Here is a 21,136-nt window from a genome sequence, read left to right on the forward strand (position 1 = left end):
ATCTCCTTCCTTTCCTCCTGATCTCCTTCCTTTCCCGCCCTACCGATTTCCTTCCTTTCCCGCCCTCCTGATTTCCAACCTTTCCTCCTGATCTCCTTCCTTTCCCGCCCTCCCGATTTCCTTCCTTTCAATCATCAGTTACGGCCCCACGCGCCTTCCTGATTTTTGGGAAAAAATAATGCTTGGTTTGGGATTTGATCTCTAGTCTAAAGGTAATCAACGAAGGGAGCTAACCACCTCACCTATGACACTCATTGTTTAACAAGCTAAGGGAAATACTGTTTTTGACATGTTTTGCCTTTAATATTTTAGCACTGAAAAACTTTTGTTTCACCTATCAAACCTGGCACATAAACTTTTTTCGTGGTAAATTCTCCATCACCACCACGATAAATGACGCACCACTAACATGATAACTTTTGTATACCACGCGATACATTATGTGTAAGTAGCATGGTCATAAGCACTGAAGACATGATAACTTTGGTGAAAACATCGTGGTAACTTTGATCATTGGGAAGAAATTTGTTGAACCCCGGCCCTCGGTAATTTATGTAAATAGCACGATAACATTCACGCCATAGACCTGATAATTTAGATACAAACATCATGGTAACTTTAACCATTGGGGAAGAAAAATGTGAAAAGATACCCGATAATTTATGTGTAAATAGATGGTAATATACGCAGCGCACATCTGATAACTAAGGTAGAAACACCATGGTAACTTTGACCATAGGGAAGGTTTTTTTTTGAAAAGATACTCCGGTATCTTCTGTGTAAATAGCACGGTACTATACCTCCCTCCCCTGGTATTTTTATGTGTAAATATCATGAAAACATATGCACTGCGATAACTAAACACCATGATAAGTTTTTGACCCATGGGGGGGGGGGGATTTTGCTGAAACATGCCCCTAATAAATTTTGTGTAAATAGCATGATATTTTAAGCACTGCGGGCTTGATAGGTTACCTAGAATCACCATGATAACTTTTTGTCCCGGGAAAAAGTTGTTCAAAACATCCCCGATAATTTTTGTGTGAATAACATGATAATATAAGAACCGCATAACCGATAACTTACAATATAATCATGATGGTAACTTTTTACCAAAGGAAAACTAGTAGTTAAAAACATACACTCGCCTTGCGGGGCCTCTTAGATGAACACAACACATGGTGTGCCACGGAAAAGCCACATCATGTTTAGTGTCATGAGGGGCACACGCGCTCGTGGGTTGGCCTAGAAAAACGGCCCACTTTGACCCTCTGTAGGCGTGATAAGTTGCGCAAAAACATCGTGGTAATTTTTGACATATGGAAAAAGTTACCGAAACACACCCAAGTTTTTAGGTGTAAGTACCATGATAATATACGAACTGTAGACCCGGTAACTCATGTACAATCCCCCATGGTAACTTTGACCAGTGGCGAGGTTGATGTACACATACCCTGATAACTTATGTGTAAGTACCACGATATTTTACACATCGAAGACCTTATAACTTGTGTACAAAACACAGTGGTAACTTTGAAAGGGTGTAGTTGTTGAAACATAGTACCTGGTAAGTTCTATGTAAATAGGACGGTAACTTACGCAACACAAGCCTGATAACTTGCATGCGAATAACATGGTAACTTTGTCCTGAGGGGAAATCGTGGTAATTTTCTGTACTTTTTTTGTAGTAACAAAATTGTAAAAAAAAGTCAAAACAATTAGTTTCTTTAGCTTGAGCAACAAATACCTAAGGGTGTTGGTTGTGTGGCGCGCTTTGGTGCCAAGGAGGTGTGGGTTCTAATCCCACGTGCGCAATGTTTTTTTATCGTGCGGTAGACGTGAAGAAGTGGCAGTTTTCTCAGGGGTGGGCGCGCGAGATGTGCGGGAGAAGAAGATTTCTTGGGCGATACCGTGGGGTCGTTCGGGAGAAGGCAGGGTCGAAGGAAAGGGGATCGTGTGGTACTTTAAAGTGAAAGAAGTGGAGGTGTGGCAGTTTTGCTTATATGGCACACATGTGCCAAATATCACAGTCATCTCGCGCGCCCACCCCTGAGAAATCTGCCACTTCTTCACGTCTACCACACGATAAAAAACATTGCGCACGTGGGATTAGAACCCACACCTCCTTGGCACCATAGCGCGCCACCACAACCAACTCACCTTTAGGTATTTGTTGTTCAAACTAAAGAAACTAATCGTTTTGACTTTTTTTTACAATTTTGTTACTACAAAAAAAAGTACAGAAAATTACCACGATTTCCCCTCAGGACAAAGTTACCATGTTATTCGCATGCAAGTTATCAGGCATGTGTTGCGTAAGTTACCGTCCTATTTACATAGAACTTACCAGGTACTATGTTTCAACAACTACACCCCTTTCAAAGTTACCACTGTGTTTTGTACACAAGTTATAAGGTCTTCGATGTGTAAAATACCGTGGTACTTACACATAAGTTATCAGGGTATGTGTACATCAACCTCGCCACTGGTCAAAGTTACCATGGGGGATTGTACATGAGTTACCGGGTCTACAGTTCGTATATTATCATGGTACTTACACCTAAAAACCTGGGTGTGTTTTAGTAACTTTTTCCATATGTCAAAAATTATCACGATGTTTTTGCGTAACTTATCACGCCTACAGCGGGTCAAAGTGGGCCGTTTTTCTGGGCCAACCCACGAGCACGTGTGCCCCTCATGACACTAAACATTATGTGGCTTTTCCGTGGCATACCATGTGTTGTGTTCATCTAAGAGGCCCCGCAAGGCGAGTGTATGTTTTTAACTACTTGTTTTCCTTTGGTAATTTTTGACATATGGAAAAAGTTATCGAAACACACCCAGGTTTTTAGGTGTAAGTACCACGATAGTATACGAACTGTAGACCCGGTAACTCATGTACAATCCTCATGGTAACTTTGACCAGTGGCGAGGTTGATGTACACATACCCTGATAACTTATGTGTAAGTACCACAATATTTTACACATCAAAGACCTTATAACTTGTGTACAAAACACAGTAGTAACTTTGAAAGGGGTGTAGTTGTTGAAACATAGTACCTGATAAGTTCTATGTAAATAGGACGGTAACTTACGCAACACAGGCCTGATAACTTGCATGTGAATAACATGGTAACTTTGTCCTGAGAGGAAATCGTGGTAATTTTCTGTACTTTTTTTGTAGTAACAAAATTGTAAAAAAAAAGGGTCAAAACGATTAGTTTCTTTAGTTTGAGCAACAAATACCTAAGGGTGAGTTGGTTGTGGTGGCGCGCTTTGGTGCCAAGGAGGTGTGGGTTCTAACCCCACGTGCGCAATGTTTTTTTATCGTGTGCTAGACGTGAAGAAGTAGCAGTTTTCTCAGGGGTGGGCGCGCGAGATGTGCGGGAGAAGCAGGTTTCTTGGGCGAGACCGTGGGGTCGTTCGGGAGAAGGCAGGGTCGAAGGAAAGGGGATCGTGTGGTACTTTAAAGTGAAAGAAGTGAAGGTGTGGCAGTTTTGTTTATATGGCACACATGTGTCAAATATCACAGTTCAAAAAACCGGGCGACAACCTTTTTTCTAAAATAAAAACACAGAAATTTGAGGCGTTCGCCCTGAGGTGCGGTATGATCGAACATTTTTGAGCCCACACGAAATCCGACGGAGTACCTGAGAGGGTTCGCGCGGAGCATCTAGGAAGGGAATGCCAGCGGCGAGTGACGTAACGCAGCTGACTCTTATCCATACTTGTCCCCGCCCCGTGTATAAACTTCATATCCTTTCTCTTATTCCTCCCGAAGCCGCCCCCCCTCCCTCCCATGGTTTGCCCCTCCTCGTACGCAAGGTATCAGATCGCTCAACTCATTGCTTCTCCGTATCTTGTCCCTTGGCGTGCTCTGGCGATTCGCTGACGATGTTTCCATAAGAGTTATTCTTTTTCTTTCTCTCTTTTCCTCGAATTTCCTTCCTGGTATTTTGGTTCTGCACCAACTATTTTCGCCATTTCTGTACTAGTAGGAGCTCCATTTAGCTCGCCAGCTTATGCTTGTAATGGTAGGGCGGCCTATTGCCCTTGTGGTTGGGATTGGATTGGCTATTGGGCACCTTGGCTGTGCTGTGCTAGTCTTCGGTATTAGGGTTTGGGAACAATTTTGTCAGTGGATTTGAAGTGCATCATTATCCCTAGTGCTTGTATAAGACTAAATTTCATTGATATCCGTGGGAGAAACTGCGATGTTTTTCTTCTATATATATGCAATTCTGCTGCTGATTCAGTTTCGGCTTGCTTCAGAGTGGCTTGGGATACGTATCAGACCTTCTTGCCTTGCGGGGTGCCGTTTAATAAAGTGTCTGTCTTAGCTGCACCGATGACCATCATGGCATTTTGTCTATGCTCACCATTTTCAGCAGTACATTTTCAGGTCTTGGTAGAAGGGTAGCTTCAAGTTTCCTTTAGACATACAGGCATGGAGGGGGCTCTGGTCCAGTCAGCAATTGTTCCTACTGTATATGACAGCTGCGCTCAGGTCCGTGGGCGTGCCAGGGCGACATCGTTCCGTAGTATGGAGACACAAACCATTACCCTTGGAGGTTTTCAAGGACTGAGGAGGGCAAACTTTCTTGATACGAAATCTGTGGTCAGGCATGATTTCGGCTCTATTGTGGCAAGTCAGCTTGCACGTCCAAGAGGGAAGGGGTCTAGAATGGTTGTCCGTGCCATGTTTGAGCGCTTCACAGAGAAAGCAATCAAGGTGATTATGCTTGCTCAAGAGGAAGCGAGACGTCTAGGCCACAATTTTGTTGGGACAGAGCAGATCCTGCTTGGCCTTATTGGTGAGGGTACAGGTATTGCAGCTAAGGTTCTTAAGTCAATGGGCATCAATCTTAAGGATGCTCGTGTAGAAGTTGAGAAGATCATTGGGCGAGGCAGTGGTTTTGTGGCCGTCGAGATTCCTTTCACACCCCGTGCAAAGCGTGTGTTGGAGCTATCGCTTGAAGAAGCTCGTCAACTTGGTATTGACATTTTAAGACCCATCAACTTTAGCTCATATTATTTCTCATGCTTTATGCAGACAATTTAAGGTCATGCTGCTCCCTCTGTCCTAATTTACATGGCGCCCATGTATGTCAGTGTTAATTTTTGACCATCAGTTTGACCAATGAATGTAGATTATGTGCCACAAAAATTATACAGTTTGTACTCGAAAAAGTTGCTCATGGTATAATTTAAGGTCATGATGGAAGGGGGTACGTGTATTTAATGGGCTTTTGGGCCTACGGAAGTAATGGGCTGAATGCATATGCCCATATATTGACAATTTGTCCCTTATGTATCTGTTCTCAGTGTAGATTTGATAGTTAACCTACCATGGTGCTTCAATGGTCAGGTCATAATTACATAGGATCTGAACACTTGCTGCTGGGCTTGCTTCGTGAAGGTGAAGGTGTGGCTGCCCGAGTGCTAGAAAGTCTCGGCGCTGATCCAAACAACATCCGCACACAGGCAATCCTCTTTCTTCGCCTTTCAGTTCACATGTTTCCGTACACAGACAATATTCTTACCTTTGCCTTCCAGTTTACATTTTTCAAGTTGCACTATATAAGACATAATACATGACTTGCTATGCAGGTCATAAGAATGGTTGGTGAAAGCACAGAAGCTGTTGGTGCTGGTGTTGGTGGTGGAAGCAGTGGTCAAAAAATGCCCACACTTGAAGAATATGGTACTAATTTGACGAAGCTAGCTGAAGAGGTAATTTCATTTCCCATTGCTGCGCTTCTTTGCTGCATTACATTGGATGTGAATCTGTTATGTTTTGCAGGGTAAACTAGATCCAGTTGTTGGCAGGCAGGACCAAATTGAGCGTGTCACCCAAATATTAGGCAGGCGAACAAAGAACAACCCTTGCCTAATTGGAGAGCCAGGTGTTGGCAAGACTGCTATTGCAGAGGGACTTGCACAGCGTATTACCAACGGGGATGTTCCAGAAACAATTGAAGGAAAAAAGGTTAGTGTAAAACTCTTAGTTGCGTATTTTTCTTCTGCTGTCTACACAAGTTTTCTGCCCAAAAAGCATCATGCTCCTTACCTGACAGGTATTCTCGAGGCCAACATTGCTAGTGGATGATGCATTAAAAACATATGTTTCCATGTAGTATATCTTTAGTGCTCTTCCAAGATATTAATTATTTTGTGTTGTTTTGACTACCTAGGTTATTACACTTGACATGGGGCTGCTTGTTGCTGGCACCAAGTATCGTGGAGAGTTTGAAGAAAGGCTGAAGAAGCTTATGGAGGAAATTAAGCAAAGTGATGATATCATTCTCTTCATAGATGAAGTGCACACTTTGATTGGAGCTGGTGCAGCTGAGGGTGCAATCGATGCAGCCAACATCTTGAAACCTGCTCTTGCAAGAGGTGAATTGCAGGTAATGACAAGAAAAAGTTGTAAGCCGTTTCTGTTTATCTTGCTCCCTTCTTTTGGTTCTGTGCATTAGATGTCGTCAAAACCCGTGTCCAGTAGGTGACTTGATATATTTATGCAACTTGTATTTAAGTTGACAGTCAACCACGATAGATATAATCGCTTCATGTTGAATCGTGAGAAGTACCTCTCTCTGTGTGTGTAACGGCGCACCAGACCATACAGCGTCTGGCTCTTCCTTATCAGCCTCCCCCCCACATGGGCTTGGGCCGTATGGACCAGAGTGGAGCTGGGCCAGGCCAAGGCTCATACTGGCTCAACGCTCCCCCTCAAGATGGGTGGTAGATATCTATCATCCCCATCTTGTCACATGCCAAGTTACGGTCCTTTGTTCCCGGTCCCTTCAAGCAATCTGCAAACTGCTGCCCAGAGCTGACATGAGTAAGGCTGATGATCCCAGCATCAAGTTTCTCCTTAATGAAGAAGTGATCAATTTTCACATGTTTTGTCCTATCATGTTGAACTGTTAACTGATTGTCACACCACACCCTCAATGGTCCCGTCCTCAGAAGTTTCAACTTGCCCAGTAGGTGCTTCACCCAGAGCATCTCACTCAACCCTTGAGATAAGGCTCTATACTCAGCTTCTGCTGTTGATCTAGACACAACAGTCTGTTTCCTCCCACAAACCCACAGTAGCCAGAAGTTGATCTTCTATCATCTTGACAACTAAGCCCAATCAGAGTCACTATAGCCATCCACTTCAAGATGTTCACTCTTCGCAAACCACAACCCTTTACCCGGTGTGCCCTTCAAGTATCTCAGCCCCTGGGATCTCTCCACTCCATGCGCTCGGTGACTACAAACATCGAAGTAGGCACAACCTTCACGTCTGCTTGTTCAAGAGAAAGCCGCACCTCTTCTTGAGTCATCGCTGCAATAGCCTCATCAATAGTAGGCACAAGAGAGTTTGGTATAGTAGGTATGCTTTCCTGCCAAACAACCTTTGAGGCCATCCAAAAGTTTCAACACACGCCTGCGTCCCATCCACTTGTGCCCTGACTCGATTGAAGCCGCATCATAGAGTTCCAGAGAATCATAGTTATCCTGGTCTGCCCACAAAGCCTGCAACTCTGCCACATATGCCATCACTAACATGTCACCTTGGCGCATCTGATTAATCTTCCCCTCAGCCTAAGCAATGAGCATGACATTGCCCTTGCCAGAGTACTGGGTGGACAGAATCTTCCGTATCTCAACAGATGTGGTTAGTCCCTCCACATAGCGTCCAATGGAGGGCACCACTGAGTTCAACAACCACCCAATAAGCAAAGAGTTGATGGTCTTCCACTTCTTTCCCTCCACATTAGTCTCGTCTCCTGGTTCTTCAACAGTGCCCAACAAGTATTCATCAAGGTCTTTCTGCTCCACAGCCAGCATTGCCTCGCGAAGACCAGTTGGTAGCACCCGCTAGCTTGATGTCAGTGGGCGACAGCTCGATCTTCTGAGCCACTTCCTGTCAAGTAAGGATGGCCCTAGAGTTCGAGCCCGCGAGGAACCGAGAGATCTGCTCGAGAATCTCAGTAAGGCCTTTTGGTTCACCCATCGTCACTTGGGAGGATCAACAACAGCAACACTGATGTAGGGGAAAGCCCTAGGTGGCCCAATCTTGCACAATTTGGAGGTGGAAGAGAAGAACTTAAGGGTTCTTGCGGGAGATGGCCTCGCGTTCGGCTGGGCGAGCTGGCTTCTCGCGGGAGAAAATGGTTCGAGCGTCAGTCGCGAGAGAAAACGGTTCGAGCGTCCACTTTGGGAGGGCAATCGAGTGTAATTTCCTACAACTCCTGCTTCTTGTTTTTTCGAAGCTGGGCCGGGGCTGCTCCCAAAAATTGCACTGCCTGCTGCTCATTCTCCAGGAGCCAGATTCTCGGAGCGCTTCCGTTCGGCTGGCTTCTCGCGGGCTTCTCGGGAAGTTGGAAGCCAGCGGACATCCGAACGGGCCAACACAAGGATAAACACCAAGGCAAGATCCAAATCATACATCGACTCTCAAAGCAAACCACACAAGTTTCAAGATCCAATCACAACAAAGGGAAGGTAACAAGGGTAGGTTCTTCTCAATCCACTAGGGAGATGGGGGCTTGAATCCAAGATGGATCTTTCCCACAAGGGCGGTCTTGATAATCCCTTGGGATTCTTCACCAATTGGAGAGGTAGATGAGCAGGGCCCTCTTTGTTTTGTCTAATATACTTTGCTAACTCTAATTCGAAATCTAGCATGGAATATATAGTCTAGGGAGGTAGAGAGGGGTGCTAGATCCATGGGATCGTGTAGGGTAGGATTTCCGGTAGCCTTACCTTCTGCCTGGCCTGATGAGCTCGAGCCGGAGGCCATGGTGGTGCTGTGTCGCACGGTGGTGATGGCAGAGATGGCGAGGTGGTGGCGGAGCTTCCCATCAGCACTGCACTAACCCTAGATCGGTAGGGATGTAGGTGGGGCGTTCGGCGTCGCGACGAACCTCGTGATGCGAGCCGCCGGCCCCCACCTCTTTATATATAGTGCAGGTGACAGGGTCCGTCACCCATAGTGGGTTGAGCGCCCCCGATCAAGGTGCGGATCTAAGGGCCCGGTGGGCCGTTGGGCCCACACGGTGGAGATCATCCTAACAAGGGGTACATAGGCCGTGGCCCAACTCACTGCGCGCAGGCAGGCCAGTAGTTCCGGGGTCATGGTTGGTAGTTCCATGTGGCCTGAAGTTTGCACAGCCGGAGTAGGGCCAGAAGTACCGGCGCCTGGGCACTGGTGCCGTCCAGGCCTGTAGTTCTGGTGTCGGAGCCGGTAGTTCCGGGCTGGTGCCGGTGAAGTGCCGGCCCAAAACAGTAGCTTGGCACCGCGGGGGTCGTCGAGGCCAGTAGTAGGCCTGGAAGTACCGGGGTGGTGCCCGGTAGTACTGGGTTCTTAAGGATCCTTCTCCTTCTCTTCTTCTCGGTGCTCCTCTTCCGCAATGGTTTTGGTTGCTTCCTTGGTACCTGAGTATGCATAGGGTCTCCGCTTGAGGTAGTAGCCATGTCTCATAGAAATGAAGGGTAGTTTCAAGAGGAGTGAGTTAACCTTGTTTTCAATAGCACGTGCGCATGCTCTAGTCATCGGTTCACTTCGCGCTTGCGGTGTTGGTGTAGAGTCCATGGTGATGTCCATGGGGTGCTCCGCACCAAACACTCAGTAGCAGCAGCAGAGCAGCCCAGTCACAGCCTTCTCGGCAAACAGCAGCAGGAACAAGCAGCCTCCACGGCCTTCTCCTCTGCAAACAGCCTCCAACAGCACGAAGCAGCATAGCACTCCAGCTGCACGGTCCCCTCCCCCCTGGCTAGCAGCTGCACACAGCAACAACAGCAGCAGCTCCAGCAGCGCGACACCAGCCACCCCCGCGTGCTCACCCATGCAGCTCAGCACGCCGCCTCCTTGCCTCCCTCGCTCGCACACAGCCGTGGGCGCACTCCAACTGCGAGAGGCGAGCCGCCGCACAGCCTTGAGAGGGAGAAAGGAGGGAATAATGGGGAGAAGGAGTCCTCGCCGAGATGAGCCCTGCCGTCGCCGCACTCCCATTGGGCCCCGCTGCCTAGGTCTGATACCATGTTGAGTCACGAGAAGTGCCTCACTCGTGTCTGTAGCCGCGCACCATACCAGACAGCATCTGGCTCCTCCTTATCTAGGTCAGCCTTCCCCCTACATGGGCTTAGGCCTTCTGGACCAGAGTGGATTGGGCCAGGCCAAGGCCCATACCAGTTCAACACTTCACATATCTATGTTTTCCATATGGTTGATGACTTGATGTTTTCTTTCGTCAGTGTATTGGTGCCACAACGCTGGACGAGTACAGAAAGCATATTGAGAAAGATCCGGCACTGGAGAGAAGATTTCAGCCAGTCAAGGTTCCAGAACCGACTGTTGATGAAACCATACAAATTTTGAGAGGCCTTCGTGAGAGATATGAGCTTCACCATAAGCTGCAATATACAGATGATGCTCTTGTTGCTGCTGCGAAATTGTCATACCAGTATATCAGGTTTGCACTAGTATAAGATCTGGTTTGTCCTATTAGTTCTTAAAATGTTTGCAGAGTTGAAGTTTGTCCAGTCTTGCGGTAGCTTGATTTGAAGTTGCACATGTTCTGTTTAACGTCAATGGTTCCTGAACATTTAGGAAAATTTAATTCTACACCAATTTTTTGGCCAATTACCAGATGTTTTAGTAAATTTTTCAGTGTTGATTTCTACAATTTTTAAAGCCAGGCTTGTTTTATTAGTTTATCCATAACTTAAGATAAGTGAAAATTAAGAAGTTCAGAGAATGGAAGTCAGTAGAACAATGTTGTGTATCATAATTGTGGAGAAAGGTGTATTGCAGTCAGCACCTAACCAAACATCAACCAACTCATTTAATTTGTTAATTATTGTGCTATTTCTTAGTTGTTCTGATATCCATGAGCAGTTGCTAGATAGAATTGAAAATATTAATCTTAATAATAAGCGACAAACTAACTTAGGCACTGCAGATGTTCATTTCTGTGTGCTGGCTTCTCCATGTCACTAATACTGTCTAGTTAATTCCCGATGCAGAAAAGAAATAATGTTAGTGCGAGGTGGATATTGAGGCTGATATTAGGTTCAGCCTAGTGATTACGATGAGATTTGTAGTTTCGTTGTCACAAACTTAGATATATGTTGTCTTTGAGTAGAACTAGAGCTCTACACAGTAGCTACAAACATTCTAATTTTTGGTAAGTGTGTAAAGTTTTATTATTGTCATACAGTGATCGTTTCCTGCCTGACAAAGCTATAGACCTGATTGATGAAGCTGGATCACGCGTCAGACTGAGGCATGCTCAGGTATCAGTACACAGCTTATTGTTACCCAGTTTACATATGGTGATGCTTTTCTATCTAAGTATGAAAATGTGTCGCAGCTCCCTGATGAAGCCAAAGAATTGGACAAAGAACTCCGCCAGGTTACCAAGGATAAGAACGAGGCAGTACGTGGCCAAGATTTTGAGAAGGTACCTTTCTTGCAAATGTGCTCTGAGTTAATGTGCTGTCTTTTAAAGAATGCATGTATTAGTAGCAACTCGTGTTACTTTTTTTTAGAAATTTTTTTGAAGCTTTTATTGCCCCTGGCCTCTGCATCCTTAGATGCATATAGCCAACCTTATTAGTACAATGTTTATCAGAAATAAAAAACTTGATCTCGCCAAAAGGAGGGCAAAATCAAAAACATGGAATAACTACACCTCATGCCAATCAAAACTATCCTAAACATGAAGAGGCCTATCAGTGGCATGGCATCCAAACCGGGACATAAATTCCCTGGTATCTACTCAAGCTTCTTTGCGCCAAGCTCCATCAACACCTTGTGTTATGCCTTCTGTAATAACGCTGATAACCACAACCAACTGGTACATGAGAGTAGCACCTGCATGAAGGAATGCACTTTTTTCTTGTAGAAGACATCATTTCTGCATAGCCAGATGGGCCAAAACACTGCTGCTGCCCCAACTAGAATAAGAGATCTTAAAGATTTATCAACCCCCAAAAATATGTGAAATACTATGGGGTGGGGTGATATTAAAGGCTAAAAACAAAGCATGCCATGCGATACGTGCCAAACAACAATAGAAAAAGAGACGTTGAATGGTTTCTTGTTCATAACAGAAGCTACAACGAGTATCCCCTTGCCACATCCGTTTGACTATATTATCCTTAGTATAATTTCTTGGCAGAGAAACCTAAGTAATACTTTTATCTTCAACGGTAATTTAAGATGCCATAATCTTCTAGACCTAAACCTGGCCCGTATATCCATTAATGCCGAATACATCGAGTGCATGGAAAAAAGGCCAGGAGTATACCAGGAGGGCCCTTGGCACCAAAATTGCCATCCTTCCTAGCATTATCAATGTTGTGCTGATCATTGTCCTTCCTAGGATCCAAAGGTAAGCTATCAGGCTCACCATCATCTGCCTCCTTTTCAACTGGACGATCCTCAATATCAAAATTTGAATAATACATGCACCCATCCGACTTAAGCTCACTATCAGGTGGGATCTTAGATGGGTTTATGCATGAAGCATGCATACGTCAGAATCTTGTGCTTACGTGTGTAGATCATATCCACACACATTGTCTCACCAATTGACAACTCGAGTTACTATACCTCTATTTCAAGCAGTTGATGCTTTTAGAATGAGACCACGAGGGGGAGGAGCCCCTATGACTTCTAAGAGCACTCTAACCACACTCTGCCTAATTTGATCCCCTATATGTTCGTGGACGCGTCTGCGGGCAAGAGCCTGTTAGATTTGTGTCGAATATTGTGTACAATGTAGGTTACAGTTGGACTCTAAGTTGTATTGTGCTTACAGGGTATGGAGTCGTGTCCTAGTAGGACACTTGTATCCTAGGCCTCTCATATATAGTCAAGCCCCGGGGATGTAGCCATATCGGTGTCGTGCCTTGTGTGATTGCTTGGTCCTCGGATGATCGACTATGCGCCTTGGATTTATTCTAACAAGTGGTATCAGAGCAAGGTTGCGTGGAGTTTGCGGATTGTTGATCTAAGAGGAAGTATCGAGTTTGAGATGCAGTCGGCTGCGGCGTGGTTCTCGACGAGAGTGGAAGAAGCAATTGGAAGCAGGTAGAAGTTCTCGGCGGCGATGCGACGTATCGCGCAAGCAGTGGTCAGATCAGATGGATCGATCCGATCGAAACCAGGAGCGGCAACAGCGTGCGAGGCGCGAAGGCCCAACCCATGGTGTAGCGCGGGATGCAGGTCCGGTAGCGGCCGAGGCAGGAGCAGCAGCGCAGGCGGATGGCAGCCGGCCGGCCCAAGGCATGGGCTGGCGTGAGGCGTGCGGTCGCATGCAAGTGGAGCAGTTGCGTGGTCGCGAGGGCACTGGCAGTTTGTGATTTGTGGTGTGCAGGTGTGCACGTGCGTTGTGCAAGGGTGCTATGCGCCTTTGTTGGTTGTTGCGTTGTGCTATGAGTAGGGAGCAGAAGGAATCAAGACCGAGAGATTTGTTTGGACAAAAAAAATCTGCATTATATATGGTATTGACGTGGCATGGACAACAACACAATAAATAAAGAGTGCTTTGGGGGGGTATGGGAGGCAAAGGCTTGGTGCACCCATGGAGGAGACTACCAGGAAAGTGAAAATTTCATTTGGAAGTGTTGCTAATTGCACACGAGGTTTTACCATGACAATGGCAGATTGGTGATGTGTGTATAAGGCTTGTGGAGTCTCGAGCATATCGTGCAGCCGGACAAGTTCAGCTAGGTCGGGCTTGATAGTCTGACGGATCATCTTGGATGTCGGTTGGAACAGAATATGGTGGTGGGATCAGCAACGATGACATAAGAGCGTGATGCTGATGGTGACCGACTTCTAGGGTGTGGAAACATGTGGCACATGCCTGAGGGCTTGTGTGGTTTCGACAAGACTATGATGCGAGGTTGATTCAAGACGGTGCACATGAGAGTTTGAAGTCGACGGGGCGCGAGGGCGGAGTGATCATCTACCATGGAGTCATGTTGAAGGTGAAGCTGGATTGAGGGGCTACGGTGTGGATCCAGAGAATCGAAGCCTATTTCAGCCGGGAAAAAAGCGAGAGGCACGTAATTCGGACTGGAGCCTAGTGGTCTGATGGAAGCGTGGAACTCGTCATCGGTCGATGATGATTGGTGGTACTCTGCAGTGGGGGTTGAGTGGTGTGGGTTCGCGACCCTTGATACTCGACCAATACAGCAGAGGCTCGACGCGGTAATAGCGGCGAGGCTTGCTGTATGCACGGGACATGGAGATGGGCTAGGGCTTTGGTGGTCATACATGTGGTGAGACAATTGCGAATTTGACTCGGGATGACTACAACCAGCGGTGAAATTCCTTCAAGTTTCAGACAAGCGGTCAAGGAAGAGCGATGATGTTGAGTTTAGGTAACTCTTATGTGTGACACCCAACATGTGAGTTGTTCACTTTCACGCAGGTCAGTGATCAGTGTGTTATGGTGTTGAACGGACACTCTGGAAGTTGGGAGCGCAAACTAGAGTGAAGTGGAACTTGATTTCGCTCGAGCGTTGACTATGGTCAAGAAAAGAAGGGACTACAAGTTGCAGGTGGAGTCATATGGGGTCTTTGGAGTAGCAGTTGTACTCACGGGATAAGCTCAAGTCCAATGTACTTGAAAGTTTGACGCATTGGCGAATTCATGGTGGTGAAGAATATTCGCCAAGGTGGAGTTTGTTAGAGTTGTGTCGAATATTGTGTACAATGTAGGTTACAGTTGGACTCTGAGCTGTATTGTGTTACAGGGTATGGAGTCATGTCCTAGTAGGACACTTGTATCCTAGGCCTCTCATATAGTGGGGGTAGACACACGATGTAACCTATGCCAACATAATAGCACAGACATGCAAGGGTAGCCAGCGGTGTGTGCCGGCGCCCGGGTGGCCAGTGTGCGGTATTGTGACGGTGTCACGGGGAGTAGCACCCATAGTCAAGCCCCGGGGATGTAGCCATATCAGTGTCGTGTCTCATGTAATTGCTTGGTCCTCGGATGATCGACTATGCGCCTTGGATTTTTTGTAACATAGCCGATAGACCCCCATTTGTCTGCCCGGGCAACCCCACCCTCACATCCAAAACCTCAAATCCATAAGGCATGTACTTAGATCATTTGATCAATATAACATACAACCAATTCAACAATCATAGAATTTAGCAATTCAACCCAAGCCAAAATAATCCACGACAAATAAAATCCAACAATTCATACATAGGTGACATACAAATGAATCAATCACCTTTATTGCACTCGTTGATCTCCTTCTTTTGGTTGGTGAACCACTCCTTGGCATGGTCATCCGTGAGGCTACTGTCGGCTAACATGATCTTCGACTCCTCCCCGATCCTCGCGAGCCTTATCTTCTCTCCCAAGCTCAATGATCTCATATGCCTTGGCCTTCTCAAGCTTCATTTCCTCCAATTTCTTCGTCTTCTCCATCTTCATCCTCTGTCTCGATGATCATCCTATCCTGGTCAAACACTATCCTCTCCCTTTGCACATCCAAGAACCTTGTACCTCTCTTCCTTCTCCTCCCTTTCCGGCTGATGGAGCCCGCAAAATTAGCATGGGCGTGAGGAGGCACGAGCAATGGTGCTCCCTGACAAGGTCCACACCATCCTTGATGGCGGACTCTCCAGAAGCAAGGCATTGTGGCTCAACTTCACCAGGATTGCCGTCGCTGATGGCAATAGAAGGATGGGCATAATGGGATAGAGAGTGATGGAGGTGGGGGCAAATGACCTGGATGCGGGGAGGAAGCGGCGGTGTAGCAGTGGGGTGGCGACGGCGAAGACCGGGGGAAAGGGGCGAGAGGAGGAAGAGGAAAGTGGAGACGTGCATGCACTTTCTCTTTCTCTCAGTTGGACCGGTCGCAGGAGCAACATGCCAGGCACAAATTACCGATGAATAGGCCCAACCGTCCAGCCAACTTGAATCACCCCTGTCAAAAGGGCCCATGCAATGCCCACAACCTTGATTCACCAGGGAGCCCCGTTCCTAGGGAGCTTAGTATCTAGTGATTCAAGAAATGAAGCAAACAAGAAAAATGGGCAAACACAGCTTACATGGCCTTGGACTCCAATGCCACTTTGGTTCCTATTCACCACTTGAGCAAAGGCATCGCAAAACTTGCTCACAGACTCTTGGATGGCGGTCCGTCTATGTTGGAGAGAGCTCTTATTGTGGTCGGTATGGATTGGATGCGGTTCCATGTAGTGCTTGTGTTCATGGTACCGTGGGTGATTTTTTCCCAATACTCCAAGCCATTTTGCTCAATTCCACATATAAGATCCATGCTTGTGGCCAACCAAACTTTACACAACAAGATATCTTCATGGGTTAAGTATGCATTTCCTCTTGTCTTGGTCTTTTTTTGTGTGCCCGATGATTGCCCAATATCAAACGAAAGGCGAATTTTGATCGCCCATCTTTTGGACGCTCTTGATCGTCATTTATCATATCCATCACGGACTCCTAAACCTGCCCCGCAAGAAACTACGATCCTAAAATTGGTCCAATAATGCAAATGTGCAAAAATTACCTGTGGGTTTGGTTGTGACATATCGTTGAATAGTCCATGGGCATGTGCCATGCCAACTCATAAGTCGGGTCTTGTCGCGTGAAGTCATCCGGGATGCCCGCCCATTGCGGAGCCAGAATGCCGTACGACGCGGGAGTGCGCGAGAGCATGGGCGTGGCAGACGGATGTGATGCGACGAACTCTAAGTCGAGGACGTCCTCCGCTGCAGCCTGCTTCTCGGCCTTCTCGTAGGCCCACTGCCGGATAGGCTGGTCCTTGCGGGTGATGGTCTCTGCTTTATTCCCAATGGTCGGGACCTCCACAGACTCGGTCAACCCATCGTCCATGTCAGCGGGCGGATGGTGGAGCGGGCGTTGGGCGACTAGGACGGAGGAGGTCGGTGGCGCGGACGTGGAACAAGATCGGAGAGGGCGACGGTGCGGATGCAGGAAAGGGAGGGCCGACGCAAGGGAGAGGGCGGTCAATTTGGGTGATTTGGGGTGGGTCCGCCCTGTCGGGTTTGACGTGGCGGACGTGTCTGGGCGGTTTGAGGTGTGCCGAACAGCCCAAATATATGGGCTGGGTATGGGGGCTCCGGCAGGGTTGCGTTTTTCTATCCGGGCAGTGTTTGGGCTGTCCCCCGGGACAAATGGGGCGGAATAGGGGGTCTAGTTGGAGATGCGCTAATTAAGAGAAGGTTTGAGACACATGTTCTCATGAAATTAACCAATGTGATTAAATCTCATCCACAGGGTTCGAAACTTGTGCCGGTGGGGAGACACCATTGTGCTGGCCAAGAGCCCATCCACGAGGCTTTTGAAAGTGTGCAGTCAAAATTTTCTCTATCAGTCTATTCTTAAACAACTAATAGAATCTATTGAGGTTGCTTAGGTGCAATTTGTATTGTTAGATTTCCTGCAAAGTAGTTTCACAATATAATTTCTTAATGTTTATCGACATATTCATATACAAAAAGAGTCAAAGTTGCATGTTGGTGGTTGTGCAAAGTGAAGATCATTTATTTTGGAATGAGAGTACTAATATTGTGCATGGCGAAACCCCTCCCAGATTGGTCATATTTTTTTCCTCTGCTATTGCAGCACTGAAGTGTACCACTCCCTGGTATTGCCTTTTGATCTTTCCCTACCAACTTATTGTTTGACAGGCTGGGGAACTAAGAGACAGAGAAATGGAACTGAAGGCACAGATTACGGCCATCATTGACAAGAGCAAGGAAGTGGTTAAGGCAGAGAGCGAGTCTGGTGAAGTTGGTCCTTTGGTCACGGAGGCAGATATCCAGCATATTGTCTCCTCTTGGACTGGAATACCTGTCGAGAAGGTTTCCGCTGATGAATCTGACCGTCTCCTGAAGATGGAGGAAACACTGCATCAACGTATCATTGGCCAGGACGAGGCTGTGAAAGCTATTAGCCGTGCAATCCGTCGAGCCCGTGTTGGCCTCAAGAACCCAAACAGACCTATTGCTAGTTTTATATTCTCTGGACCAACCGGTGTTGGTAAATCAGAACTTGCTAAAGCTTTGGCATCGTACTACTTTGGCTCTGAGGAAGCCATGATCAGGCTTGATATGAGTGAGTTCATGGAGAGACATACTGTTTCAAAACTAATTGGGTCGCCACCCGGATATGTTGGCTATACTGAGGGTGGTCAATTAACTGAAGCAGTTCGTCGTCGCCCTTACACAGTAGTTCTCTTTGATGAGATCGAAAAGGCACATCCAGACGTCTTCAACATGATGCTTCAAATACTGGAAGATGGAAGATTGACTGACAGCAAGGGGCGGACTGTTGATTTCAAGAATACGCTGTTGATCATGACATCTAATGTTGGAAGCAGTGTCATTGAGAAGGGAGGCCGCAAGATCGGATTTGACCTTGACTATGATGAGAAGGACACCAGCTACAACAGGATTAAGAGCCTGGTGACTGAGGAGCTAAAGCAGTACTTCCGGCCTGAGTTCTTGAACAGATTGGATGAGATGATTGTTTTCCGCCAGCTGACAAAGCTGGAGGTGAAGGAAATTGCAGACATTATGCTGAAAGAAGTGTTTGACAGGCTGAAGGTAAAGGAAATCGACCTTCAAGTGACTGAAAGATTCAGAGATAGGGTGGTGGATGACGGCTACAACCCAAGCTACGGTGCCAGGCCACTGCGGCGCGCTATCATGAGGCTGTTGGAAGACAGCCTGGCAGAAAAGATGCTGGCTGGCGAGGTCAAAGAAGGTGATTCCGCTATCGTAGATGTTGATTCAGAAGGCAAAGTTATAGTTCTCAATGGTGGCAACGGTGTCCTGGAGCCGCTGACACCTATTTTGAGCACCTAATCATACGGAGCACATGATTACGGAACCCATTGTTTCAGCACAAGCTGTGGCGTGGAGCTGACACCAATTCTCTTTCATTAGGTGGTGTTGTGTCGTTAGATATTGCTTGCAAGCGAGGCACTAGAAGATTCCGTATAGCTCACCGGCACGCCTAGATTTTCTGTTTTTGCTTTTGAAAGGAATCTGGAGGCTTTATTTTTAGGATGCCTATATCTGCCACACGTGTGGCACGAGGACCCCCAGACCAAACTCCCGTCCCCATCAGTACACATTATGCCATGTCACCGTATGCATGTATAAATGACGAAACTGATGGTGTCAGTGAAAATCTTTTGGAATGACAAAACTAATGATGTCAATGGGAATCTTTTGGGTTTTTTTTTTATCTTTTAAATGAAAAGTCTGATTGAAAAATCATTTTCAACATTAAATCTGTCGCGACGAGATCTTTGAAACTAGATTTCATATTGATATGCTTTGATGATTTTTTGGGTTGAAAGTTGCCATGTTCATTGCATATAAATTGCAGGATGTTTACATTAAAGTTGTCATGATATATTTTAATTAATTTTTTATTCTATGTTTAAAATAAATTTGGACATGTTATAGAAAAGAGAATTAAGAAACTAAACTTGTGATGGTGAATTACTAAAATTTGTCATGATTCATGAAATAATTTTGACATGGTTCACAACTAAAAAAAAATCCATTGTCAATTACTTCAAAAATGCAAGGTTGATGACTCAAATTTGCCATGGAGCAGAAACTAAAATTGCTACGATGAATTACTTAAATTTACCACGATACATGCACTACAATTTGTCGTGGTTCATACAAAAATAATTTTCATGGTCAAAATACTAGAATTGCCATGGTGAAAATACTATTTGTGGTGCATTATTCGGTCTTAGTTATGCTTAATGCTCGTTTATGTGATTTTTCGTTTTTTGATTGATTGCTTCTCAATCTATTTGCTAGCCTCCACTTGTATTAAGTAGAAATACTATTTGTGCATTCAAAATCTTTAAACCCAGTTTTGCATATATTATACCTACCTATATGCGGTATTTTCATGCCGTTCTAAGCTTTGTATGTGCATCTTTAATTTTCAAAATAAAATTTCCTTTTTGTGTGCTCGTATCGCTCATGAAGCGGTAGGAGGTGGCCAACATTTTCCATGCTAGATGTGTTATTCTCAGGATAACTATTTATTCACTTGTCATTGCACGAGAGTATGATGGTAATTGGGATGGCTAGTCATGAAATGATTTTTTTTTTACTTTATGTTGTCAAACAATAATTTTTTTGAAAAGTGTTGGTATAAAAAACACCCATGGGTATGGCTAACCCATGGATTGTAAAGAATGGTAGAAAAAGGAATAAATTTATATTTTCTGTTTGGGAACCGCCTATGACATATCTAATATGAAATGGCATATCTAATATGAAAAGTATTGATAATTACTCGGTCATCTTTCCTTGACGGGAAAGTATGGCTCTCAAAAAATTTTATCTATATATTTAAGCTTTAAGCTCTCGCACCTCTACAAATCCCTACTCCCCTCTGCAAGCCTATCTATTTACTTCATGCAAATTTTGTTTTTATTTGAGTCTTTATCTTCTCTTATAAAGCACCAATTAAGGGGCACTATGATCGTATTTGTAGCTAATATGCGAGTGTGTTTCATGAATGGATCAATGATTGAGTAAGATGGGCTAGGGATAACTTTCTTTAGTGTTGATATTTTGAAAGTCATGGTTGTTTGTTGGTATGCTTGAGTATTGAAATCTTTATGTCAAAACTAGACTATTGCATTAAACCATATAAAAGTCCAAATGTCCATACTATAAAAAAAAAGAATATGTGATGAACATGTTAGGCAGCATACCACATCAAAAATTCTGTTTTTATCATTTACCTATTTGAGGACGAGTAGGAATTAATCTTGGGGATGCTGATATGTCTCCAACGTATTTATAATTTTTACTTGTTCCATGCTGTTATATTATCATTTTTGGATGTTTTACAATAATTTTATAGCAACTTTATATCATTTTTTAGGACTAACCTATTGACATAGTGCCAAGTGCCAGTTGCTGTTTTTTGCTTGTCTTTTACTTCACAGAAAACCAATACCAAACGAAGTCTAAATATAGCGAAACGTTTTGGAGAATTTTTCTAGACCAGAAGACACCTGATGGGCCAAAGAAGTATCAGAGGGGGCTCCGAGGGGAGCACAACCCACCAG

At 45.4% G+C, this 21,136-nt stretch overlaps 1 protein-coding gene across 2 annotated transcripts; it reads left to right on the forward strand.

Moving 5' to 3' along the window:
* Positions 1–3,618: 3,618 nt before the first annotated feature.
* On the forward strand, positions 3,619–19,246 carry LOC123144540 (chaperone protein ClpC1, chloroplastic). Of its 2 annotated transcripts, none has more exons than XM_044563744.1 (10): positions 3,619–3,826; positions 4,404–4,995; positions 5,370–5,485; positions 5,612–5,734; positions 5,805–5,990; positions 6,196–6,411; positions 10,256–10,473; positions 11,221–11,296; positions 11,374–11,463; positions 17,709–19,246. In XM_044563744.1, the coding sequence occupies exons 2-10, from the start codon at positions 4,449–4,451 to the stop codon at positions 18,885–18,887; spliced, it is 2,751 nt and encodes a 916-aa protein (XP_044419679.1). In that variant the 5' UTR covers positions 3,619–3,826; positions 4,404–4,448; the 3' UTR covers positions 18,888–19,246. The 2 variants fall into 2 exon arrangements, with proteins under 2 accessions (XP_044419679.1, XP_044419680.1); XM_044563745.1 differs by having other exon boundaries at positions 3,689–3,826; positions 4,393–4,995.
* The last annotated feature ends 1,890 nt before the right edge of the window (positions 19,247–21,136 follow it).

This window comes from Triticum aestivum, chromosome 6D (genome assembly GCF_018294505.1).
Source record: "Triticum aestivum cultivar Chinese Spring chromosome 6D, IWGSC CS RefSeq v2.1, whole genome shotgun sequence".
In the NCBI taxonomy this organism is placed as follows: domain Eukaryota; kingdom Viridiplantae; phylum Streptophyta; class Magnoliopsida; order Poales; family Poaceae; genus Triticum; species Triticum aestivum.